The sequence below is a fragment of the Botrytis porri genome (genome assembly GCF_014898465.1).
Source record: "Botrytis porri strain MUCL 3234 chromosome Unknown BPOR_008, whole genome shotgun sequence".
Lineage (NCBI taxonomy): Eukaryota > Fungi > Ascomycota > Leotiomycetes > Helotiales > Sclerotiniaceae > Botrytis > Botrytis porri.
In genome coordinates, this window is record NW_024066082.1 from 1,808,318 (window position 1) to 1,834,261 (window position 25,944).

The window sequence follows — 25,944 nt, forward strand, 5'->3', positions numbered from 1 at the left end:
TTTTTATCTTTTTGAATTCTGTCGACTTATGAGGGTTGAGAGAGTTGAGTTTAGCAGAAGGCATGACGATACTGCTGCTTCGGAATGGCCATTGTCGCGACGGAAAAGAAAATGACTGGGGTATTGTATTGAATTGAATTGTAGGATCCTTTGGTTGAGGTATTATTAATTCCGTAAAGGTGACGCGAAACGAAGACGAATGAGAATGAGAATATTGAGCCGAGTGAGGAGTGAGATGGTGAATGAGTAGATATGGTTGTGATTGTGGTTGTGATCGTGATTGTGATCGTGGTCGTGGTCGTGTCTGGTGTATTTTGGCTGTCGATGATATAACCTATAATAGGACTGAGAATGTGGATGAGAAGTGAATCGATGTGTTGTTGATGAGTAATGTGTTGAAATTGACTCCAAAATGTAAGATGAAGAATCTTAATGATTTCTCAAATCAATTCTTGATCATTTTAACCATTAAGTATATGTATATGTGGATGTAGATGTAGATGTATATGGAGAAGATCAAAAGATTTTGGAAGTCATCAGGTTAGAGGGTTTGAGAATCAGATTTAGATTCCGAATCAGATGGTTCCCGTTCTTGTTAGATATGGTACATGGGGTGATTCTCGGGCTATGGGTCTATGGGTCATCATGCATGGGTCGGTCTAAGGTATGGTGGTATGGTGGTATGGTGGTTTGGTGGTATAGTAGTATGGTGGTATAGTAGTATGGTGGATCTCGTTATGAATCTTTCTTTCCCGGGAAATATTCTCTTTTGAGTATAAGTTCGATGAGAAAGTCAAACTATCTAGGATTCTAAGAAGGTAGGTAGTTTGTGACGCTTGCTACTCCCTAGTATGTACATAAGCAGTCATTTAGTCCTAGGAGCTACCTAGCACGTCTACGCAGTAGCATCTTGGAAGTTTGAACTTTTCGTCTCATGATTTAGCCTTAAGTTCTATGATCTATCTTAAGCTTGACTAGTTCTTCTGGTATAAAACACATTTGGCTATATTGTTGATCGCTAGGTGTATATATATGTATATTTATATATGTATATATCATCGAATATAACTAACCACCTAGTCCTCAGGACACTACTCAAACAGCTACGCACTCACTCACTCATGGTATATTCTTTCACCAAACTACCTCATCCACACCTATGCCTTCCATCTACCTCTATCTCGATCAAGAATTTCTGGAATAAGCGGTCAAGCAATATAAACCTAGAAGGAAGTCAAACGATCAAGATTTACTCTAATACCACACATAAAATAGAGAGGGGGGAACAACAACTGTGGTCCCAATCTAGACTTATCAGTCCATACATTCCAGGTTTTTCCTTGATCACACTTCAAATTCACATCCATTTGAAGAAAACGACGATTCTCTTTTCTAATCTCTAGTTTCTCAGTTCCTTCACCTTGCCTCGCCTTATAGGCTTGTACGTGCTTGTGCTTGCGCTTGTGCTTGTGCTTGTGCTTGTGCTTGTGCACACTGACTGCACTTACTTCCATTTTACTTGGCAAAGCGTTCTAACATTCTCATAAGCTTTTGGATGAGGTCCTCTGCAAGTGATGTCCTCAGAATTTCTTATCCGTGCCAGGTTCAATGAATATATATCTATGGTCATTGGTTGCTAGGCGAATTCCAATATTTCAAAGTGCATACATATCTGGTCATACAAATAAATCTTTCATGTATCGGGATATGAATAGAGTTTTCTGCTTCTATACTCCATTCCTTTGCTTCTATTCATACATCACAATAAGGAAATTCCTCGTTTCCTCCCCTCCTTCATATGAATCCAAAAGGCAATACGAAATTTAACAAGGCTTTAGGAAAGAAGACCCTCATCTAGCACAAGTAACTCCGATAGAAACTAGAGGAGTTCAGATACCAAGAGTAAGTTTCTGGCTTCTTCAAAGCTCATACACTACGGAATCCAAATGAGTGTGCAAAATACATTCGAGCAAGCTCAACTCCTCCATCCACACCACTTAAAACGATCTAAAATCAAAAAGACCTTTTCATAGGTTAAGCCGGGCCGCAAAGAAAGAGAAATTGAGGAAATTGAAACGGCAAAATAGATACAGAGCACAGAAACACATACTCACTCCGTACATAATGTGGAGAGTTTTTATTGCCCCGAGCACCATCAACAATTAGGTAAATATGGAGTATTATTTGGTAACACTTTCAAAGATTGATGGAGCTGTCTTTCCTCAAAGAGCCAAGTACGCAAAGGGGAGTTAACCAGTTAAAACGATTATATTATACCTAGGTACAATTGTTACGAGATGGGTTACAGAAATGTATTAGAATGCGTTACCTTTACGGAGTCCTAGAATGGTTTACTCCCAATGACTTGCGTATACGCCAAGGTCATCATTTCCCTTCGTCAGCCTTTGCCTTCTTCTCTCGGCCCTTCCATGATTAGTCCAGCCTCACCTCAGCTAGTATGGATGGATGTCATTGTCAGAAATACTCGTACCTAGGTACTTTTGATGCTTGACTACCGGCCGACCAACCGAAGGATCTCGGAGTTCAACTAGAGTAGGAATGAGGATACAGTCCGGTGGGTTCAGATATAGTAGCGAGGTACCTAGGTAGGTATCTTAGGTTCTTGGTTTTGTTCTCGGACCATTTGTATAATCTTATCGAATCGCAATCTCTATCGATATTGACATCTCTCATTTTTGACTGACACCTTTAGTTACGTTTGCCATCTGCCTGCCACCTGCTAGATTCCGTAAATCGACCTCAAAGATCATCAACCACATATCATCCCTTACTAGTACTTTGAACGACATTCTGACTCACATCTTTAGATATCCGGGGAAGACACACTATATGTGTATTTAGAAGTAGTAATAACTTTTGTATTCATATCACCCTAGGAACAACAAAAAACATTATTATTATTATTATTATTATTATTATCGTTCCATTCAACCATCCCTCAAAATCACCAATTACATATCCAAGAAATCAAATATCTAAGCATCAATAAAAGTCAAATTCCCCTTCCCCCCACCTCCCAAACCCCTTCCTCTACTCCATCTCTCCATCCATGATCCAAGTCATCAAGTCAGTCATCAGGTAGATACTGCAGCAAAATACACAACACACTCCCACACGACGCCCTCATCCATCCACCCATCCATCCATCTCACGCTGTACAACAAACCCCCATAATCCCAATCACATCCAGAATTCCCCCCTCCCTTTCCCTTCCCGCCCCAACTTCCCATTCCAAACACACTCGGAAGTTGGATCTGCCCCTCCCACTTCCCAAGCTAACGCCAACGGCACGGCACGGAAATATATATCGATTGTTCTGATATTATATTACTTACTTATTACTGGTATGTATCGTATCGTCTCGTAGCTTATGTGCGCCTCATGCACGCCTCATGTACGGAATATAATATGATAAGTTTATAAATCAATCACCTACATGTGCTTATATAATATAAGTATAGAGTATCATCCACGATTAACGCCTCCTCCGGTATATTTTCTTCAGCAAAACGGCTGGGGGGTTAGTGTTTGTTTGTTATGTGTCTCGTGCGTGCATGCATATCGGTTTTGGACTTTTTTTATTAGCTTTTTTTAAGGAACGTTGTAACTTACGGGAGAGGATGAATCTGTTTTTTCTAGGAGATGCTTTGAGAGTTGAAGGCTGAGAAAGAGGAGGGGGGTAAGTGTTTCTGATATCGAGGTTGAATTGCTTTTACTATAATAAATATGTATTCAAATGACTAACTTACTAGATACATTTTATAGTAATAAATAGTAAAACCTTGCTCCTCCCTTTATTTATATATAAGTCGAGTACTCGACTTTCTGACCACTCTTGTTTTAGACCACCCTTTTACATTAAAAAGTACTTTTTCAGCTTATTAATATCTTTATTAAAATATAACTAATATAATTAATCGAAAATTTGTATATATATAATTCAAATCATTTAAACTTATACTGAAAATTCTAGATTTTTGAGATTTTTCTAAATAGAGATCTAAAGCTTTAAAATATCGATTTTTTAATTTATATAAGAATTATATACGAATTTGAAATCAATTTTAAATCTTCAATAACTTTTTAATTATAATTAATGAAAAGAAAGTAATTACTTTTTTTAAGGTTTTGAATTTAAATTTATATAAAAAATTAATAGTTATAGAGATATAACTTAAATAGGAAAAATAATCCCTATAATCTCGAAAGTATTTTTCTAAATACTTATTGATTGAAATTTTTCAATTTTTTTTAAATTCTTTATATTATAAATAATGAAAATTTATAATAAAAATTTATAATTTATTTTTAGTAATTTTGATTAAAAAGTTATTGAAGTTTTAAAACTAATTTTAAATTTATATATAATTCCTATAAAAATTAAAAAATCGATATTTTAAAGCTTTAGATCTTCATTTAGAAAAGTCCTAAAAATCTGAAATTTTCAGAATAAGTTAACTTAAAAATGATTTGAATTATATATATATAGATTTTCAATAAATTTTATTTATAAATAAAAAAGTTATTAATAAGCTAAAAAAGTGATTTTTGATGTAAATGAATGACTCAAAAGAGGGTGGCTAGAAAATAGAGTACTTAATATTGGTAAGTAAATCCTTCATAAACAAGATGAATATGTAGTAATAGACAATCCCACGCCTGTCATTCAGACTCCCCTACAAAATGCCCAGATCAATACAGCATTATTATCCGCTTAGCTGAGCTTGAGCTTGGGTTGATAGGGGGTAGGTATGTACTGTTTTCTTTGTAACGTTGTATATCAAAATCGGAGAGATGTGATTATAATCATATCAATGGGATGGAGGTATGGATAATGATCGGTACGCAGGTAGGTAGGTAGCTAGATAGAATCATTCATCTCACCGCTTTTGTTTTGCCGTGAATGGATTCATGGTGGTCACGCAAACGCATCCTTAAGGGCTCCATACATACTTTGTACAGTGACGACTCCATCCAGACAGCCTTATTTGTTTGTAACAAAATCCGATCCATAGTCCACGCGCAGAGAGATATGGAGAATTAAAACACTCGATGCGTTGGCTAGAAAGTTACTCGGGGTTTTAACAGGAGATAGAGTGGAGTGTGAGTGAGTATATCGTGTTGTGGGTTGATGAAGCAATTCTCCTGTTTCATCGTTATCATTGATGTCAGAAGTAATCAGATCAAAAACCATATCTAGACACTCCCTATTATCGAAATCCCAGATCAGGTCGATCGCTATCCAAAATTAATATTGTCTTCCCAGTGTCTGTTGGTCAATACATGTCTACTCTGTATAGATAGATATCATGCCGTCATCCCATTCCTATCATATCTTATCTATATCTCACCCCCATCCTCTCCATTCTATTCCATACCTCATATTCAACTCCGCGGGATACATTTTGTCGCCGCCCTCCTGTTGTAAGACTCACCTCATCATCTCATCAGCTCATTCCTAGATTTATCATAATCCATATCCATGCATCTTCTTCCCTCCATCTAAATCCTAATCCCTATCCTCCCAACCCCTTCACCGCAACAATTTCAAATTCCAAATCCCAATCCCAATCCCAAATCCCAACAACAAGATACGAAGGAAAGAAAACTACCGGCTGATACAAACGCCCGAAGGAAATAAAGTCGGTGAGAAATTTAAGGCGCACAAATATATAGATCATAGGTAGATAGGTCATAGAAGTATATAATAAGCAGTGATATAGATGGTTAGGATAGGGTATGAACGAATGTATACGCCGTACGATTATTTGGATGAATGGGTGGGAGCATGGGAAATTGATAGATATAAGTTCCTTGATCCCTCCCGAATGCTTGGGTATGCGTGGTAGGTTTGGAAATTGTGTGGCTGATTATTGGAGGGAAGGGAAGTTTGGGTTTGCGGGTGAGTACGGCATATGTACGGCGGTAGGTAAGAACGATAAATCATGAGGTATATCTCAGATATAGAGTATGTTGCGAATAGATCAATAAGTATCTAGATGTGAATGGATGGATTTGCGCTCTACTCTACCTCCACAACCACACCGACACGGACTTTTAGAAATAGAATTTTACCCAAGTCTTGTCATAATCACCTATTGCCGAGTTCATTTCCTAGATTCCCAACTCTGTTAACTCCCTCTTTAAATTCTGGCGCACACGCACAAACCTGTACCGATCACATGAAATGACCGTCCCGAGAATATGGTTTGGGTATTACGTTATTGTACAGAGTATTTAGATAACTACTCTTCACATGTCCAATTTATCCTCCCCATCCGTGAAACCATAAAAATTATACTTCGATTTATCCTCAACTGTATATCACATCTGCTAGAGCTAGATTTCTATATAGCATCATATCATGTTCGTGGGGTCGTACGAATATAACGCTATGATATGATATGATATATGATATCGATGTCAATATGAATAACGGTCAGCAATCCGCTCCCGCTCGGCTTCCCTCCGGATCACTTTATCCGCATCCGGTTTCTTGGTCGGTTCCTTGGCCGGTAGGACTTGATATCTGATATATGAGGATTAGGTGGATGGTTAGGTTCTAAAAGTACCTAAGCATGAGTACACGGATACATAGTTCGCGCTGATAAGGAATATTTTTCCTTCTGGAAGCTGGAGCTATCAGATGTCTTTTGTACCTAACCTGGTTAGCGGGAATCCTAGAAGGCGGAGGGGAAGCTCTACCCCTTTTTATGCCAACTCCACTTCCTTCTAGTTTTTGCTACGGAGTTTTCTAAATACACTCACTGTATACACTATACAGCAAGGAAACATCGTCTCTGCGGGGAAGCAACTATTTAGCTCCCTATCTATCTATTTATCGATCTACAGGTGAGGTGGGATTTCACACATAATCCAAAGAAAGAGGCTTCTAATTTTCTTATCGCGCTTTGATGTTCACTGTCTTACTGTCTTACATTCCTCTATCTCCCTATCTCGCTAACCTTACCTATCTTTCTAGAATAAAGTTTTCTATCTTCCTTGCTTTTGTCCAAACTCTGTTATGTTTCATCGCATTGCTTGCCTTCTATTTGTTCGATGGCTATTAGTCTCCGGATATTTAGTTAGTGTCCTTGCCTTTATCGTAGATGTAGAAGTTGAGGTTGATGAGTGTGGAGTGGAGTTATGAGGTTCGGCTGTTAAACTTTATATACGATCATGGGTTGTGGAGTCGCAGAGGGTAAATACATATGACGCATTTGGGCAGCGTTGTGGGCCAAGGGGATGAAGATCTAGAAGGATGAGGAATGGTTTTGGTTGTAGGGCTTGCTATTAGTTGTAAGTGGTGCTAATTATTGTTGTTGTGGCTCAAAGAGCTCTGAACACTTCCACGTGACCTCAGATGTAACATCTTCCTCTTGTAAAAAGATATCATAGTATGTTCAGTGTTATCCATTACCTTCGACTTAGAAACTCAAGCACGTTGAATTGGTCTGTGACCTTAAACTGGACAATGCTTTCTATCTTCCACGATATCGAATCATTTGCAGAAAGATGTATACGTGACATCAAAATAGAAAACGTATTCCATGCTCGAACACTCTACCAGTTCTTCTTTCCGCACCAACGGCGACTCGTGGATATACTCGATCTATGACTTGAAATATTATGGCTCTTCTTGCATCAATTGAAATGTAAAAAAGAGAATAGACGTGCGTATCAACTTTGGTCGAGTGATCAAAAGGAACAGGAGAGGTGGTTCCGCTGAGTGATAGTTATGCGTGTTATTCATTTGGAGCTAAAAATCGTTTTCCTGCAACACGAATTATTTCGCCATACCTGGATAGTAAGATGGCTATCGCCAGTTAGGGAGGTAACAAACAGTGATGTTTGCCCTTCAGCTCTTGCGCCTACTTGAATCTTACTTCGTCTTTGATGTTTGATATAGTCCTTGATTGCTTTGTTCCGTGCGATTGGATCAGCTATTGCATTCTCAATGGGCCCGAAAGAAAGTATTTGTTTGCAATTTTCTTGAATTGCAGACTTGATCTTAGAGAAATTTGCTTGGAAATTGGGTCTCCCAACCTCCTCTGATGAATTTCCCAGTGGTTTAATCGCTAGTGAAGAATCAAAGATGGTGCCATACTTTACATGAAGTTTTCAAGGAAGATCCATTACTGTTCATGATTCTGGCCCCTTGATCACACTCAACATTTGGCTGTTTTTATTGGTCTTCTGATATCTCAGGAAGTTTTTCTCATATCATGTTGGTCACAGTATCTTCCATGTATAACAAGTATTTGAAAATCAAATATATTCAATCGCATTTACTACATATTGCTGGCTAGTTTCTTTCACGGAGTACTTTGTTTTCGTAGCTCCTCCTATTGTGGAAACTCAAAGTATCTACTGGTGAAGACTGTGGCCCATAAATCTGGGATTTTTGGTAGTTAAATGTAGTTAAACATCTAGAAGGAATGCAATAATTGAAGAACAGTTCGATGTTTGAAAGTAGTTGAACACTCAAAATTTGGCAACCTTTTGGCAGTCGGACGGTAACCCGGTGTATTAGGAAATATTTTGATCTTTTCATCCGTCGATATGCTTGATATATAGCTCTCAAGCTGATAGAGTTATTAGCTATGTTCTATATGAAAGCATATACTATTTTGGGCAATCTGTTGTTTGGTTAGAATTAGCGAATATTGAATGGGGCTACGGAAACTACTCCAGAGATTATCCCCCCTCTCCACACCTGCTATATCCAGAATGACGGGGATAAAATCGAAGGTATCTGCGAAATTCATATTATTTACTCTCTACAGTGACCTTTCCAACCCCAAGAAAAATCCAAACATTATGGTTTATGGGGGGAAGGTGGTCACTGGACTTTTTAATCTAAATCGAAGATGAGTGGCACCTTCCCTCAGAGAGAGTAGTTGCGTAGTTTCATAACTTCAAATACTGTAACCATCTAGATAAGCGCACCTTCCAGAACAGAAATTGTACGGATGAAATATCGTTGTTCTGCAAGATCAGTGTAGATTCGAAATATTTTCATCTCCACCACTAACTTCGCCTGTGGTCTTCTCTGTATACAAAGCAGCTTGATCTCATACACGTCTTCATCGTGTCAAAATCTCTATCAAGGCCTCCAATTCTAAACATGAGAGCTATCTTCCAAGCTGCTGGGCTCCTTCGTTGTCCAACCGAAGTTCACTGCATGATCTTTCAGTTTCTCTCCGCCGAACATTTCTATGGTTTATTCTGGGCATGCAAGATATTGAATAGGATTGCGGAGCCGTTCCTGTACTCTGAGATTCAATTGAATTGGAGGAAACATTCGAGACCACCCCGAATCATTTCACTCATCAAAAATATACTCTCGAGACCCCACCTAGCGGTTCGTGTAAAAGGTCTCACGCTCGGTAGAAGCGGTGGCGAATCTCTGCGTAGCCTTGCCACAATTCGTGACGTTAGACTCACCGTGGATGAAACTGACCTCGAACAATTGATTGAGGTCATCAAGACCTTCAACACTGATTATGAAGATATTTGGATCAGCGAATTGCGCAACAGGAATATGGACGCTTTCGTCGCCATCTTACTGTGTAAACTCCCGAATCTGATATACTTTCGATTGAATCCGAATTTTTCGCATGGTAGTGAAATCGTTGGCTTGGTCCTCAGATCGACTCTTTGCCAAGATGGCAATTGTGGAATTGCGTCTTTTCAACGACTTCAGCATGTGACCTTCAAACAGACAACCATAGGTCGCTTTAGACGCAAAAATCTGAACCCACAAGACGTCCTTCCGTTTTTATCTTTTCCAAACATTGTTTGTCTATCGGCTGCAATAGCTACTCCCATAGATTACTGGTGGCCTCTAAATTCAAGGCCTGTCGCATCAACCATTACGTCGCTAGATCTTGACATGGTAAAGGCAGGTATGCTTTATGACATCCTAAGTGTTACAACTAGACTCGAGACTCTACGCTGGAGATGGCATCATTATGGCAATAGTGTAACTACGATCCGATACAACGTTATCACTGATGCATTGTCGCTCGTTCGAGATACCTTGACTGACCTCACTATCTCCGCAGAAAATGAAGTGGTTAATGCGGATTCTTATTCCATCGGAGTCGCAGGATCATTACATGAACTCATCAATTTCAACTCTTTGAAAAGACTTGAGATTAATTTGGAATTCATGCTGGGAACTACCGCAAGCCCGAGTAATCGACTTCGCTGTCGTCCTCCGTATGGCCGGTCTTTATATTTTGAACGCATTGTACCTAAGAATATTGAGGTTCTCACACTTACTGATGATAAAGAACTAGAATGGAACAATTGTGTTGATTATCATAGGATAGCCACGGCAATTCAATTTTGGTTGGGTGCTTGGAAAATCTCAACACCTCATCTTCGAAGCATTCGTTTTCTACTGATGTATGACTATCAGGAATTTGACTCCACTCCCACCCGTGATCTATACAAACTTGATCGTACTATGCGACTCCATCTCGACAGATTAAGTGCGGTAACGGGGATTGAAATTGAAGTACGACGGGTATATAGAACAGATCTTTGATCCATATTCTTTTGTCTCCTCTAAAATTACAAGAACAGATTGACCAAATCTGGATGATTGGATCAAAAGAAGTTGCTTACAACAGGGAGGATGTTGGAAAAGGGCTCGGCTCGTCGTCTCCACACAGTGATCAAGCATGCCGTACTAGCCGTGGTGGGTCGCCCGAAAATACAAGTCGTCGAAAGAGTCTAGATATACTTTTTGTCTTCTACACATACAAACATAGAAATCCGGTATCATCTTACTGGACATCATTTTCGATTGGCCCTCTAAAGATAATAGATTCTCGATAAAGAAGCTCTTATCGTCCGCCTGGCTGAACATGCGGGGTCATGCTCGATACGCAAAAATCTTGTGTTCTGATTGGCCCATGGTCAGGTACAACATCTATACAACATTGCACGGCAGTTGGATGTTTTCTTGTTGTCAAGGGTATGAAATGGGAATACCTGCCTATAGCGGTTTTGCATAGCGGGCCTTTGTAGTTTTCTTCTTAGAGGCATGAAACTAATCGTTATCACTTGTTATCTTGCATTGTAGAGGGGGTATGTTCTGATATAGCTTATCACGAGGGTGTGTGGCCTGTAGACAGCTCACTTAAATGTCCCTCTATTCTGAATTCAAATTCATTTCTATTCTTCATGTTACACCTTCTTGCTTGATTTGTATTTTTTTTAAATTCCATCATGGCTGGAGTTTTCAAGAGATTCCAAGCTCGGGATCCTGTCGTTCCTGCCAGTATTCCTTCACAAGATGACTCTCTTGCAGAGTCACGCACTCCACCAGATACCATCGGAAGGGCAGAAGAGAAGGATGACGCGGTACCAACTGCTCGTGACATACAAGAGGCTGAAACGAATCGCAAATTAACCGCATTCGAGCAACTTCATAGATGGGATCCGAATCTAGGCCAAGATCAACTAGAAGAAATCGATGACGCCATCAATAGGCGAGACGGTAACGCTGAAGGAAGAATCTATGATGAAGTCTTTGAGAACTCGCCATATCCTGAGGTGAGACAACGTGAGCCTTTTTTGTCACTCCAATTGACTTGAGAATAGGTTCGTGCAGCGGTCAGAAATTATGACGAAGATCTTCCATGTAACACAATTCGAGCGTGGGTAATCGGATTGGTTCTCAATACCATTGCGTCCGGGTTGAACTCTCTCTTTTCACTCCGAGCTCCTTCTTTGACGATCACGTCTATCGTCGTACAAATGGTCGCATATCCCCTAGGAGTAGGTTGGACCATGGTTTTTCCAGACCGGACCTACACCACCTGTGGAGTAAAGTGGAATCTTAGCCCAGGAAAATTCAACATGAAGGAACATGGTCTCATCGTAATCATGGCCAATGCTGCATTTGGTCAAGGGGTAGCATATTTCACTGATACACTGACCGCACAAAGAGGATTCTACGGACAGAATTTCGGTTGGGGTTTCAACATCTTACTTGCACTCTCCACACAATGTATTGGGTTTGGGATTGCAGGTATGATGCGGAAGTTTCTGGTTGAGCCCGCGTCCATGATCTGGCCACAGAATCTCGTTAGCACTTCTTTCATCTATGCCTTACATGACCATAGCAAAACAGATCCTGCTAAGTCGAATGGTTGGTCCATAGCTAGATATAGGTATTTCTTCTATGTCTTTATCGGATCTTTCGTCTGGTATTGGTTTCCAGGCTATATCGCACAGTTCTTGAGCGTTTTTTCTTTCGTTACGTGGATCCGACCGAATAGTGTCGTTCTTAACCAGGTCTTTGGTGGTTGGACGGGTATTTCTATTCTTCCCATTACTTTTGATTGGACTCAGATTACTGGTAAGTGATTACCTTCGAACTCAGGCTTGCGGGTCGTAAACCTGCTCACTGGTTTCTAGGATATAACCTCCAGTCCCCACTCATTCCACCTTGGTTTGCCATTGCCAACACAGCTATTGGTACTGTATTTTGGTTCATGATTGTGACGGCTAGGATTCATTTCTCAGGTCATTGGTATGCTGAATGGTTGCCTATTTCTGATTCAAATAGTTATGATAATACTGGTCAACATTACAATGTTACCAAGATCATAACTCCAGAGTACACGCTTGATATTGAGAAGTATAAGGTACGCGTTCTCTCGCTTAATGACTAGGGGTAAGCGGAACTAACTTCATCATAGGAATACTCGCCCTTGTTTCTTTCGACTACCTTTAGTCTTACTTATGGTCTTTCTTTTGCTGCTATTGCTGCGGTGATATTCCATACTATGTTGTTCCATGGCCAAGAGATTGTAAGTATAAGCTTCCCGATTTCATACGTGATTTGCTACACAAACTAATACCATATCTCTCAGTGGATACTCGCTCGCGCTATTCGTGGAAGTCTAGACGATAACCACACGAAAATGATGCGAAAATATAAACCCGTACCCGGATGGTGGTATATCGTGTTCTTTCTCGTGATGATGGCTATGGCTCTAGCAGCTGTATGCGCATATCCTACGCATCTGACATGGTGGGCATTAATCATCGCACTCATAATTTCTCTGGTTTGGACTATCCCCATCGGTATAATCTACGCAACCACCAATATCCATCTCGGTCTCAATGTCTTCACTGAATATATACTGGGTTATATGCTTCCCGGTCGTCCAATTGCCCTCATGCTGTTCAAGACATACGGATACATTACTATGAACCAAGCACATGCTTTCCTATCCGATTTGAAACTCGCTCATTACCTCAAGATTCCTCAAAGACCAGTCTTTTGGGGCCAATTGATCGCAACGGTTTGGAGTTGCTTTGTTCAATTGGGCGTTTTGGAGTGGGCATTAGGCCATATCGAAGGTATATGCACCAGTGACCAGAAAAATAATTTTACATGTCCTGGTCCGAGAGTCTTCTTTAACGCCAGCGTAATCTTTGGATTGATTGGTCCTCAACGCATCTTTAGCTCCGGAGCTATCTATGGCTCTCTTCAGTATTTTTGGCTAGCAGGTGCACTTCTTCCCTTCGTTATATATTTCCTCGCACGAGCATTCCCAAAATCAAAGATACGACTTTTTAGCGCCCCAATATTCTTCGGTGGTATGTCAGAATTACCACCTGCCACACCACTAAACTACTTAAGTTGGTGTTTGTATGGTTTCATCTTCCAGAAATATATTAAGAATCGATGGAGAGGATGGTGGATGAGGTTCAATTATATTACGAGTGCAGGGCTAGATGCTGGATTAGCGATCTGCACAATTGTTATTATCGCAGCTTTGAATCTGACCGGAACGGGATTTCCAGATGTAAGTTTCTCCCTGTTGAATGGGATTATAGTGAAAGACTAATTGTATTATAGTGGTGGGGTAATAGCGTACCAGGGAATACAATGGATTATCTGGAGACAGCAGTACAAAGAAAGGTTGGCCCCGGAGAGATTTTTGGGCCACCAAAAGGGACTTGGGGATAGAAGAAATGCTTGTAAATTCTACGCAATGGCCTAAGGTTTCGGATACATCATGTGGTAATCCGACTTGACTAGATGATTATCATAAGTGGAGGAACTTAATCCGACATGTAGGCAAACAATGATAGACCATCTAATTTTGTCGACTAATGTCAGGGATAACAGTCCAAAATAACAAATTTGCCTATTTCTTACTCTTCTTTAAGAATTGCATTGTGGCCCACGATTGACTACATGCAAACTTGAGGTGGAGAGTTCCAAGGGGTTTCCCCCAGAACCACCTCAGAGATTAGAATTGGAACACATCCAAGACTATGTGTGTGTTTTTACTCCGTTCTGTCCATCTACTCAAAACTTCCTGGTGGATCTAATTGTGAAAGCCGGTGGTAAACACCATTCGGATTATACAACTCGGTTCGCGGATTCCACGCCCATCGTGAGCTCTCTCATCTTTGCAAGCATCCTAGAAGATTCGTAGCTTATAGCAGGGGAAATTCTTGCAACAACTCATGTATATCGCATGATATAAATAGCAGAAATACAGCTGAATTATTGTCCAGAACGCTACTTGCTAATCCCTTGCTATTCAAACACTGCGATTATTTCTCGTGATAAATTTGGACGGAGATTGCAGCCAGGAGAAAAGACGGGGTACTCCAATGAATAATGAACTCAGATATTGGTCCAAAGCGAAGATGGCGCCGAAAGAGATGGACCAACTTTGTTCTGTTCTCTCATGTTCCTCGAAGAATCACATGATGTCACTAGGCACGTGCTCTCAGTCAGACTAAACCTCGGCTCGGATGTGTCCTTCATTTGCGGGGGAGCTCCACTCTACTAATTCCCCATACTAATGCTCCCCTTTCAATTTACATCAGTAAAAAGCAAAAAGAATTAACGTCCACCAAAGTATCCAGAACTTATCACTCTTTCCACCAAAGTTAATCATGGAAGCCCCAACTGCGCCCCCCGAAACCACCTCTTTTCTCCTCACCTACCCAACACCCCAAATCCTCCTCATAACCATCAATCGTCCACAAGCTATGAATTCTATACCTAGCTTCGCTCATTGGGAAGCCGATGCTATTCTCACCTGGTTCGACGATTCCCCCGATTTGCGCGTTGCTATTATCACCGGAGCAGGAGAAAAGGCATTTTGCGCGGGCCAAGATTTAATCGAGCAAGCTAAATTCAAAATTGATCCTCCGCCAATGTCAACGCGTAGACATCCACCCAGCGGATTTTGTGGTATTAGTAGACGGGTGGGCAAGAAGCCAGTAATCGCCGCGGTCAATGGGTTCGCGCTTGGCGGAGGGTTTGAGATTTGTTTAAATTGGTATATTATAGTTGCTACTTTGATATTGAAATACGTAAACTAAATTCTGCTAGCGATCTGGTTGTCGCATCTCCGTTGGCAACATTCGGTCTTCCTGAGGCGGCTGTGGGCCTCTACGCCGCAGCGGGTGGTCTTCCGCGCATAGTGCGCAATTGTGGGCTTCAAATAGCCACAGAAATCGCATTGACTAATCGTAAACTTACCGCAAAGGAAGCGCTTTCATACAATCTAATTAATAGAGTTGCTCAATCACCGGAGACAGTATTGAAGGAGGGTATTGAGCTCGCAGAGAAAATTGCAGCTCTGAGTCCGGATGCGGTAATTGTATCGAGAGCGGGACTGAGAGAGGCTTGGGAGACAGGAAGTGTGGAAAGAGCTACACAGATCGTTGCGCAGAGGTATGATCAGCAATTGTTCGAGGGAGAGAACATGCAGATTGGGTTAGAAGCATTTGCAGGGAAGAAAAAGCCTCTGTGGGTGCCGAGCAAGATTTGAGTAGGGGTTGATGCTTTTAAAGCTGATATCGAAGAACATAATTGTCTCCTATGCATAAATTAATATAACACGCTGAATATATAGCAATTTATATTTAAGATACTTTGACTATCGCAAATTATTCAATGACATGATGTGCAAGTGAATCTATCAAATGGAATCAAGCAAGATCCCGTCTATGCTTCATAGAACATCGACACGCTGCTTTCCGGGCCGGTTGTAGCGAAAAGCTGGCCTCGGAATTCTATCATCGAATTAAATCAATGTAATAGCACTATCCCTCGGCCTCATGGTGCCATCATATTGTTCTCACCACGGTTTCCGTGCTTCTATTACCTAATGAGTAAACTAAAAAGATAAAACAGAACCAATAATGAACGAGAGATCGCAGAACTCAATTCATCTAACCTAGCGTATGTTAATAACAAGCACGATGTAGTGCGGAAAGCAGGAGATGACTGTGCAGAGGGTTTAAAGAACCAAGAATCAGAGTTTCCGAGAATTTAAACATTGAATGCCCTGCCAAAAATGAACAGTTTGTGTAAGAGTTAACATCAAGGCAAATGAATAACTGGATTCTGTCTGTACATCTATCTTTTATTACCGCAAAGAAGTTTTGTAGGCCCAGAGCTTGACCAAATATACGAAGGAGGGCCCTTGATTAATTTTGATTAAATTGGGAATACGAACGCGAAGACATTGAAAGAATATTGAATTGTTTCAAAAAGCTTTTCTTGACTCGCTTCAGGAAATAAGTTGTAGGAATTTCAAATTTTGCATGACAGCCAATAGCAAACGCAATTATACAGTAAGTTGTCTTCCTTCAGTCTATCTATCTTCAATCCTTCCAACTCTCTCAGAACCTCCTCCGAAAGATTCGGTCCATCGTACGCCCGGTGCCCCATAGTAGCCTAGTTTGCACGCCGAGTAGCCAGTTTTCCCAAACTGATTTTGGTACAATGTCCACTGAGTATGTTTGTAAAACTCAATCTTGGCCATTTCTGAATCCGGAAAATAGCTTCTCACCGTCTCATACAAACGCTCTCTTGAAAATCCTGCACCCCAAAGATTTCTCATGCACTCAGTACTTGAGTTTCCAATGATACTTTGGGAGTTTTTCCGAAGACCTTCTCCATACGACCTGCGAACTATCGCAAAAATATCAAACACACATTTCTGTACACTAATTTTGATTCTGGGAACTATGGTAGACTTGTCGATACTGTGCATCGGCTCCAGTGCTGGCAAACATGCCACAACCACCGCATTGTTCGGGTGAAATGCAGACGATTGAAATGCACAAAAGACGAGGGATAAAACAAAGATTGAAATCGCTCAAATGTAGAGGGGTACAATGTACGATATAAGATGCAAAATAAAAATGTAATAAAACTGCAAAGAACTTCTACCTACCTAGGAGCCTATGTACTTATGAGAGGATGTACGATGTAGACTATTTGAGAGCTGCAATGGGCGTTGAAGGATTGCTACCAAGTAGTAGCATCTTCCAAATTATCATTCTCTTTCTCTGCCTCTCTCCCTCCCTTCCTCCCTCCCTCTTGTTCTTCCGCTTGAATCGATACAACACCAGATGCAGTTATCTGAGAAAAGTTGATTCTTGAAGTTCTCATTGTCTGGTTGTTATTGACGATATACAATTTACATACCTAATACGAATGAATTACAAATGAAAATCTCAACGGTATAAAGTCGGTAGCTTGATAATCCACTGGGCCCATAATTATCAATTTAACTGATCTCATTGGTTGATTTATCTCAAGGGTCCCCTCCCCACCCAATTATTTCCAAATTACTTCCTCCATCTCCATTCAAACGTCTCCCCAAAACCCCAGAATATTAATCAAAACATTACTTCATTTTGAGGTGTACATTGATGTAAAGATTATTATATTCAGGGCAGTTTATTCACGCCCTAGTTAACCATGACTTCATCACGATCACCGACTTCTCCACCTTTACGATCAAATTCCAGAACTCCAAGTCTGCGAAGTCAAAATGTTTCGCAATTCACACCGACACATCCTAGCGGATTGAGGGAATCTTTCACCCTTGCGACGAGTCCGGAGGCGACTAGGCATGTTGAAGAAGATGGATCAAATAATAGGAATGATGAGAACTCGAGGAACGATACTGAACAGCCATTACCGCATGCTCATCCTACTCGCGCCGATACATCCGCAAGCACAGATGATGGACTAGACGGCCATACGCATGAACACACTGGGTTTGGAGGAAAGCTCTCCGATGAGACCACCGCCTTACTGAGGAAGCCTTTTGAATCGATTGGCAATGCGGCACATCCTGGTCCTTGCAATCATGGAACGTTCAGTCCGAGGCTGGGGAGTCGTGCGGACAGTGTAAGGAGTTTTGGAGGTTCTGCGCCAGTATCTCCCAATGGCAACGGAGAGGCTAGCGACGGGATCATTGGAGGGTTACTTAAAGGTTTAGGAGTGAGGAATGGTCCAATGGCAAAACCAAAGAGGATGAGCACTACAAGTTGGCTCGCAGAACAACATGGAATTACCAACACTACTGGAATGTATGTATAAACACTAAGCCTGTCCGGATCTCGTATGGAGTTTTGCTAACGCCGTGTTGCGTAACAGGTACATAAACTACTACATACCATTTTTCACATGGATTCGACAATATAGATGGGTACATCTTCGGGGCGACCTAATAGCTGCTATCACAATGGCTTCCTTCTACCTACCGATGGCACTTTCTTATGCATCTAATCTCGCACACGTTCCTCCAATTAACGGTCTTTACTCATTTGTTTTCAATCCACTTATATATGCAATATTGGGAAGCTGCCCACAAATGGTTGTTGGTCCTGAAGCCGCAGGAAGTCTGTTAGTTGGCACGGTTGTAAAATCTACTGTCGATCTCGGTAATGGGGGTGAAGACGACGATTTAATGCACGCGAGAGTTGCCGGTATTGTTACTGGTATGGCAGGAGCAGTAATCTTCATTGCTGGCTTAACTCGCCTAGGATTTCTAGACAGTGTGTTGAGCAGACCATTTTTAAGAGGTTTTATTTCTGCGATCGGTTTTGTTATTATGGTCGATCAATTAATACCAGAGATGGGATTAGCAGCACTGGCAGACGAAATGGGAGGTGTCGCTCATGGCAGCAGTGTCGACAAATTGGGCTTTTTGATCCGTCATGCAAGCAAAGCGCATAAGCTTACCTGTATTGTTGCTGGTGTCAGTTTTATTATAATTATGATCTTCAGGTATGTAGAACGAAAAATCTTAGTTCTGCTCACTACTAATTTGACCTAGAGAGATGAAAAAGCGCCTTCAGCCTCGATATCCAAGTGTTGCATATATACCCGATAGATTTTTGGTTGTAGTTATTTCGGCTATTCTAGCCTGGCAATATAATTGGGAAGACCTCGGAGTCCAGATCCTGGGCGAGGTAAAATCGACTGGCGGAGCGCCATTTACCTTCAGATGGCCATTCCAAATTTCCCATATGAAGCATGTCCGAGAATCTATGGGGACGTCTTTCTTGATCGCACTTCTCGGCTTTTTCGAGTCGTCCGTAGCGGCGAAAAGTCTTGCTGGGGCAGAGGGGAAAGACTTGATACAAGGAGTACAGCTCAGTCCAAATCGAGAGTTGGTAGCTCTTGGAGTTGCAAATCTAGTTGGTGGCTGCTTTCAAGCAGTTCCTGCATTTGGTGGGTATGGTCGAAGCAAAGTTAATGCTAGTACTGGTGGAAAAACTCCCATGAGTAGCATTTTCCTAAGTTTATTAACCGTTCTCTGTATTTTGTTCCTCTTGCCTGCGTTTTATTATCTTCCGGTATGTCTCCATGATTTCCCAAAGACTTTTCCTGAGCTAATATCGTCCTAGAAGGCTGTTCTTTCCTCAATGATTACGGTGGTAGCCTATTCTTTGATTGAAGAAGCTCCTCACGATATAGCATTTTTCATTCGAATTCGTGGATATACTGAACTGGGTCTTATGCTTATTATCTTTGCTTCGACTATTTTTTACTCACTAACCCTTGGTATCGCTATCGGAGTCGGTCTCTCTCTTCTCTCCGTTATCAAACACTCCACTCGTCCTCGTATCCAAATTCTAGGCCGCATTCCTGGTACCAATCGTTTCGAAAACGCGGAAGACAATCCAGAGAAACTGGAATTCATCGAGGGATGTCTCATTGTTAAAATTCCCGAGCCACTTACCTTCGCCAACACTGGTGATCTCAAAAATCGACTCAGACGATTAGAATTATACGGCACAAACAATGCACATCCTGCACTACCTCGCGTACGGTCTCCTGAACACAATAAAAACATCATTTTTGATATTCATGGCGTCACAGGACTTGATGGTTCAGGTACACAGGTTTTAGAGGAAATCGTAAGAGGATATAGAAATAGAGGTGTTAGAGTCTTCTTTTCCCGTGGTCCTCAAGAAGGAACTCACATTTGGAGATTATTGGAACGAAGTGGGATTTTGGAAACTTGTGGCGGCAGAGAACATTTCGTCAAAGATGTGGAAGAGGCGTTGAGATTGACAGAAACTGAGGTCGATCCAGATGCTACTAATTTACCCCATGATATTACGGGTACATGATTGTATATATTTATAGCGGCTTAGTGGGTGTTGTGAGCGAAAATTTGGCGGATGAGTCACTTAGTTGCTGGGCTAGAAATTTCCTGTTTTCGCTTTCTTGATGTTTGTTTGTTTGTTGATGGGCTGTATGTGGATTGGCCATTATATGATTGATGGGCGCATGGGCGAATGAGCGAGCATTGCTTGGCGCATGATTTGGGGATGGACCGATTGATGAGCGATTTGTATTCAATGATGAGATGAGTTGAGATGAATGAAGATTTGTATATATTGTAGCATGGAATGGTAATTTAGAATGGGAAGTAATGGTAATTTTGTTGATATTTTGAAGTTTGAAAGAGGAATGGAGAGATGTGTACTGTGGTGTGAATGTATTGAAACCCCCCTTTTACAGTTGTGATGGCTATGCCACTTATGCTTTGATGGATGATTTTGATAGGAGAATGCAGCATTGGAATCTATAGAATGTTTCTGATGAATGATGAAGACAAGCAAAACAACTACATAGTACATACAGATAGATAACAGATGCTCGTATATATTCATAATCGATACAGATCCTCACACCACATTCTCATTCCCAGAATCCCAACATAAACATAAAATAAAGATAGACAAGCAAGCATTTTACATAGTACATACATCGGAATCATGGACACAAAAAAGATCATATATATCTGTGTCGAGGCAAGTAAAAAAGATACACACGGATCCAACTCCAGATCATCAAATCTCCGATTCCTTCCTGCCTGACCATTTCATGAATTTCCCATCCTTTCCTAACCTTTTCTTGCCCATCCATTCCATTTTCAGATTTCCAGAAGAGGGTCTCCGATTTCCAAGTTCATATTCATGTACGTGTTCCCAGTCCGGTATCCATCCCTTGCCTTCCCTGCCTATCTCATCCCATCCGATCCCATTCCGTCCAGTGCAATCCATCGCGCACTGCAAGAAAGCAAAAGCGCACCAAGAAAGAAACCCCCGAGAAGAAGTAAAGGAAAATTTCATAAAGCTAAACCCGTCCCATCGCCCGTCCAGCGATATAGAGAGAGCACTTCTCTCCGTTTCAACTGTTGCTCGTTGAAGTCTTCTGGGATGCGGCCGCGCACCTGTGCGAGTGCTGAGCGCATTACTTTGCGGAAATTGCGCTGGGGTGGTGTGTTAGTTTTTTGTGGATGTGATAGCAAGTGGAGGAGAGGGGAAGAAGGGGGGTGGATGAATGAATCAATGAATTAATGGGGAACTAACCTGGTATTCTGTATTCAGCGTTGCGACACAGGCTTCGTGGGCTCGGACGATGGTTTCACAGGCTTTTACTACGCTGGGTGATGCTTCGACCTATTTATCTATGTTAGATCCATGATTCACATTATTTCTCTAGAAGAGAAGAATGTAGACGAGAAGAATCAAAGCAGAATCACAACATACGTGAAGTTTATCGGCGATAAGTAACAATAGAAAGCTACCCTGCAACAAATACACACCAAAGAAAAAAGGCATAAACTCCAACCCGGGATCATATTCCAAAATATTATTAATGGCTTCTGCTGCACTAACAGCATGTCCCGTTGCGTTGATAAAACTTTGCGATGAGATCCATAGGTCGTTGTCGTCAAGTAAAGAAATCGGGTCCCACTTTCCCGTTAATAAGATGTGAAGAACATGCATGACATGTGTACCATAAGCCACCACAATCCGTGTTTGAATATTGGCTTCGGTGACGTGACTGGAGGATACGGTGTGAACTGAATGAACTGAATGAACTGAAGGAGAGCCGATGTCGTTGTGTTCAAGAGGTTTATTTGGTGTTGAGGATGAATTGTTTCCTTCTATGTTTTGATCATTTTGATCATCTGGCAAGGGAGGAATTTGTTCAGATTCGAAATTTCGTAGACTTTGACCATAGGCATCGAGTTGTTTTGCGATTTCATTAGCATGATCGTCCCACTCACGAGCAGAGCGAAAGCCAATGCCAAATCGAGGATGATTTTTGGCGTGGTAGAGGTCTACGATTTCGCCGAGAATCGTCATTAGGGGTAGGAAGTATCCGAATATACTATGTCCAGTACACTCAAAGTTAGGTCCGCGCCTCCGTATACGATGAGTGCCCGAAGGGGAAGTAATATGAATGCTTGAATCACCAGTATAGTATTCTCCAGCCTGCCATAATGCGTCATCCATTGGCTGGAGAAGGCCATCACATTCTATATCTAACAGAAAGAGTGGCCTGTTGTAACATAATGCGAGGTGCCTGTCTACTGTATAACAAAGCCACCATATCCTTCTCCTCTCTTCCCTCTCTTCTTCAGTTATCGGCCCTGGAGTTCGAGGTAGTTCATCATCATCTTCTCCATCAGCATCGACATCATTGGCTCCTTCATTTGGTTGTTCTGGAGCCATTGGTGCTGGATGGTGGGGTAATTCCCTTCCTAATTTAAGTTCACGAGCTAATGACCAAGCCGCATTCCACCAACGCAGGCTCGCTCCTTTGTACTCGCTAGCTGACACAACAGTAGCGAGATGAATATAAGTTATAACATCGTCAAGGGTGCCAGCTGCACCAAAAGCACCTGTTTCATTCAGTGCATCTGTAGATACCGAACCGGGCATTGCTACACCAAGACCGCCCAACGCCACACCATTAATGACAGTATTAGAGAAATTGGAAGCAGATTCATTGCTTCCGGACGTTCCATGAATAAGAGGTTTAAGAAGACCAACAGTAAGTTCGAGTAATTTTTGACAAATTCGCCCACGAGATGATGGACTGGCTGTTAGAAAAGCTGCGTCACTAGTTTGTGCCACAACCCACAATATGCTAGCAAGTAAGGCAGGCGTACATTGCCGAGGTTTCGTAGGGTGAAGTATCGAGTGTTTGCGAAAGACGTAACCGAGAATATAAGGAGACGTAGGGTGCATCAAGGCTGATGACGAGCTTGCGAAATATAATTCGAGTAGATCACAAGCCAAAGGTATGGGGATGATACTGCCAAGGTGAGGCACCAATGGCTGTAGCACGGGATATCGAAGAGGTGCATTGAAGTTCTGATGTGTCACGTGTTGGTACTGGTTTGAAGGGGAGGGTAATGACATCCACCCACCGGGTGAAGGGGCCTCAGAGCCCATAGGAAAACCGGTCAAAGGGCTTTCGGCTAAACGAAACTGACCTTGGGTATTACCCGTAAAATTGGGCGGGCTTTGGCCCTGTATAGCATAGGGTAGATCTGAATAACCGGTCTGCGAGGTGTTAAAGTTTGCATGACTGCCACTGCCGTTCATCATGTGGGGATTTAAAGTAGAGCGGTAACCGTGCATGCTTGAATAGCCATGCAAATTCAGGGACCCAGGACTCCCGATTTGATCGACGTCTGCGCGGCTAACGTGGGGCGGATGTCCTTGGGATGGTACTTCTGTGAGGCTTTCGAGACTACCGGCGCGAATTCTTCCTTTCATCAATTCGCGAGCTGAAGGCTTTTCAACTGCGGCTGTGTTAAGACTTAAAGACCTAGATGGTGTATGTCGTGGGAATTCAACACCTTCGTTTGTCAAGGAAATGGCGGAAGTTGGATCATTGCGGGACTCCACTGGCGATCTCTCTTCGGAAGATTGATCAGTAGGCGACTTTTGTCCATTGGCAGCAGCGGCGGCGGCGGCTTGTTGTGCGAGATCTTTTCGGGAAGCTTTTCCTCGCTTTTTTCGTTCACGGATATACTCGCATCCTAGTCCAAATTCTATATCCTCATGAGCCTTATCCGTTAGATCTCAATGAAAATACTTACCGACACAATGAGCGCAGGGACTTTGCCCATCGCATTTAGTCCTGAGTTGATTACACTGATCGCAAGCTCTGCTAATTCTTCTTCGAATCGGCCCAGAATTCCCGGTTCCTCTGGCAGATGTAGCGTTTCCTCCTGGCATTCCCATTGCATAAGGATGCTGTCGGTGTTTTGAAGGAGCATTTCTGTGACTCTGTGAGTTTTGACGAATGTCCACTTGTTGTTGGTGAAGCTGTGAGATAGCATATTGTGAGCCATGAGCAAGAGTGTCTAAGCCTGAAGTGTGCATATGGTTGGATGGTAAGTGTCCGTTAGACAGCATATTGTTTGAGGGCATAGTATTATATGCCGAGAAACGATGAAGGGGATTGGAAAGCATTTTGGAGTTGGTGCGCAAACAAAGTTGCCAGAATAAGGTTGGTTTGAAGAGACTTAATCTAGCTGTGATGGAAGCTCTGTTAATGGTTGACAGATATGACAGTCGATAGCTGACGAGCTTTCCAGAAGATGCAAGTTAATAAGGTTCTAAGATGGTTGTCAGAGTGCGATTCGAGCATCTATATCTCCTGAATGCGGCATGGAACTGACATATACCTTGGCTCCCTGTATATCAGCAGGACCGTCTTGGAAGGAGACATAAAAAGCTAAAACAATAGCCACAAGATGACAGGGCAATGTCTCTAGCATGAGCTCATGAACTAATAAAGTCTATGAACTATATGGCGGGGTTCGCATGAAGTACCGTAAAGGACAAGAGGCATGTTCTTTTCCTAAAGTTTATTGATCTTAACTTATGGAGAGAACAAGGATTAAGAAAATCAGCGAATAGGTCCAGGGTATGCAGATGCTGGTCGTTTGGTCTCGGAGAGCCTACCCCACGGTGGCATCACCTCCGAATGTCTTTCCCCTCGGTCATACTTTTTCCGAAAATCTTGAAATCGAAGATTGAATCATCAAGGATGCTCTGGTGGTTGGTGTGAACAAGGTTTGGGATTTTTGTTGAAATTGCATCTCTCAACCAATGATACTCAATACAAATGAGGGCAGCCAGTGACAATGTAGGTAAGTGGTATGATAAACATATTATCACTTATCGTTTTTCTTTCTCTCTATCCTACAGTACTTTCATAATCTCGTTGTTTCGTTTTGCCAGTAATAAATCAATGACTGGTTGAAATTGACATGGGATCCAAATATGTAGTAGTAGTAGCTCGTTTAGCTGGCTGTTGGGGTGGAGAACGGAGTGGAGTTAGTCTCTGGCGAAATCTTAATATTTGCCATCCGTCAACTCTATTCAGTGGACTGAAAAGGATTGGACAAGAGGAAAATTAGTCAACTCGGTAGGACACGGCTCTATCCTTCAATTGGCAGTTCTCAATCTTGTCAACAGTGTTCTAGTGTTCTAGTCCATGAACTTGCGCAATAAATCACCCCCGAGAAAACGGGACCAGGGATACGATCTCTACTATTGTCTTTTAGTAGTGTAGCACACATGAACGAGTGAGTTATTCAGGAAGTTGTCAAGACAATCCAGATTGCACATCCTTTGGAATCGAAATTTGCAAATGAGTGATCATCAAGGCTCCCCTCAGGTCAACCCCAGTTCAACCCAGTTCAACCCAAATCGACCCCCCTCCTGCGACGTTGGTGTGACCAGGAAAAATTAAGAATTCTTAAGGACGACAATCATCGTCGTTGGGACAAGGTA

The 25,944-nt window shown here is 41.8% G+C and overlaps 6 protein-coding genes across 6 annotated transcripts; 5 read left to right on the plus strand and 1 right to left on the minus strand.

Annotated features, from left to right (window-relative positions):
* Positions 1-9,148: 9,148 nt before the first annotated feature.
* Positions 9,149-10,576, plus strand: EAF01_006650 (uncharacterized protein; the record flags this gene model as incomplete). Its single annotated transcript, XM_038914904.1, has 1 exon — positions 9,149-10,576. One exon carries the CDS (start codon positions 9,149-9,151, stop codon positions 10,574-10,576), a length of 1,428 nt encoding a protein of 475 aa, XP_038769859.1.
* A 686-nt stretch (positions 10,577-11,262) lies between these two features.
* Positions 11,263-14,020, plus strand: EAF01_006651 (uncharacterized protein; the record flags this gene model as incomplete). The annotated part of the gene is made up of 6 exons (XM_038914905.1): positions 11,263-11,589; positions 11,638-12,397; positions 12,457-12,686; positions 12,741-12,851; positions 12,915-13,856; positions 13,910-14,020. 6 exons carry the CDS (start codon positions 11,263-11,265, stop codon positions 14,018-14,020), a joined length of 2,481 nt encoding a protein of 826 aa, XP_038769860.1.
* An 874-nt stretch (positions 14,021-14,894) lies between these two features.
* EAF01_006652 (uncharacterized protein) lies at positions 14,895-15,956 on the plus strand. Its single transcript, XM_038914906.1, has 2 exons — positions 14,895-15,353; positions 15,407-15,956. Exons 1-2 carry the CDS (start codon positions 14,965-14,967, stop codon positions 15,846-15,848), a joined length of 831 nt encoding a protein of 276 aa, XP_038769861.1. The 5' UTR covers positions 14,895-14,964; the 3' UTR covers positions 15,849-15,956.
* Positions 15,957-16,626: 670 nt separating this feature from the next.
* EAF01_006653 (uncharacterized protein) lies at positions 16,627-17,127 on the plus strand (the record flags this gene model as incomplete). Its single annotated transcript, XM_038914907.1, has 2 exons — positions 16,627-16,656; positions 16,867-17,127. 2 exons carry the CDS (start codon positions 16,627-16,629, stop codon positions 17,125-17,127), a joined length of 291 nt encoding a protein of 96 aa, XP_038769862.1.
* Positions 17,128-17,791: 664 nt separating this feature from the next.
* On the plus strand, positions 17,792-20,460 carry EAF01_006654 (uncharacterized protein; the record flags this gene model as incomplete). Its single annotated transcript, XM_038914908.1, has 4 exons — positions 17,792-18,408; positions 18,476-19,108; positions 19,158-19,680; positions 19,732-20,460. The coding sequence occupies 4 exons, from the start codon at positions 17,792-17,794 to the stop codon at positions 20,458-20,460; spliced, it is 2,502 nt and encodes an 833-aa protein (XP_038769863.1).
* A 1,004-nt stretch (positions 20,461-21,464) lies between these two features.
* Positions 21,465-24,615, minus strand: EAF01_006655 (uncharacterized protein; the record flags this gene model as incomplete). Its single annotated transcript, XM_038914909.1, has 4 exons — positions 21,465-21,608; positions 21,709-21,798; positions 21,889-24,191; positions 24,240-24,615. The coding sequence occupies 4 exons, from the start codon at positions 24,613-24,615 to the stop codon at positions 21,465-21,467; spliced, it is 2,913 nt and encodes a 970-aa protein (XP_038769864.1).
* Positions 24,616-25,944: the final 1,329 nt, after the last annotated feature.

Bases quoted from the DNA above. Each gene is read 5' to 3' on its own strand.
- EAF01_006652 (XM_038914906.1), top strand. From the start codon at position 14,965: ATGGAAGCCCCAACTGCGCCCCCCGAAACCACCTCTTTTCTCCTCACC. The intron at 15,354-15,406 runs GTATATTATAGT...AAATTCTGCTAG, and splicing joins TTTGAGATTTGTTTAAATTG to CGATCTGGTTGTCGCATCTC.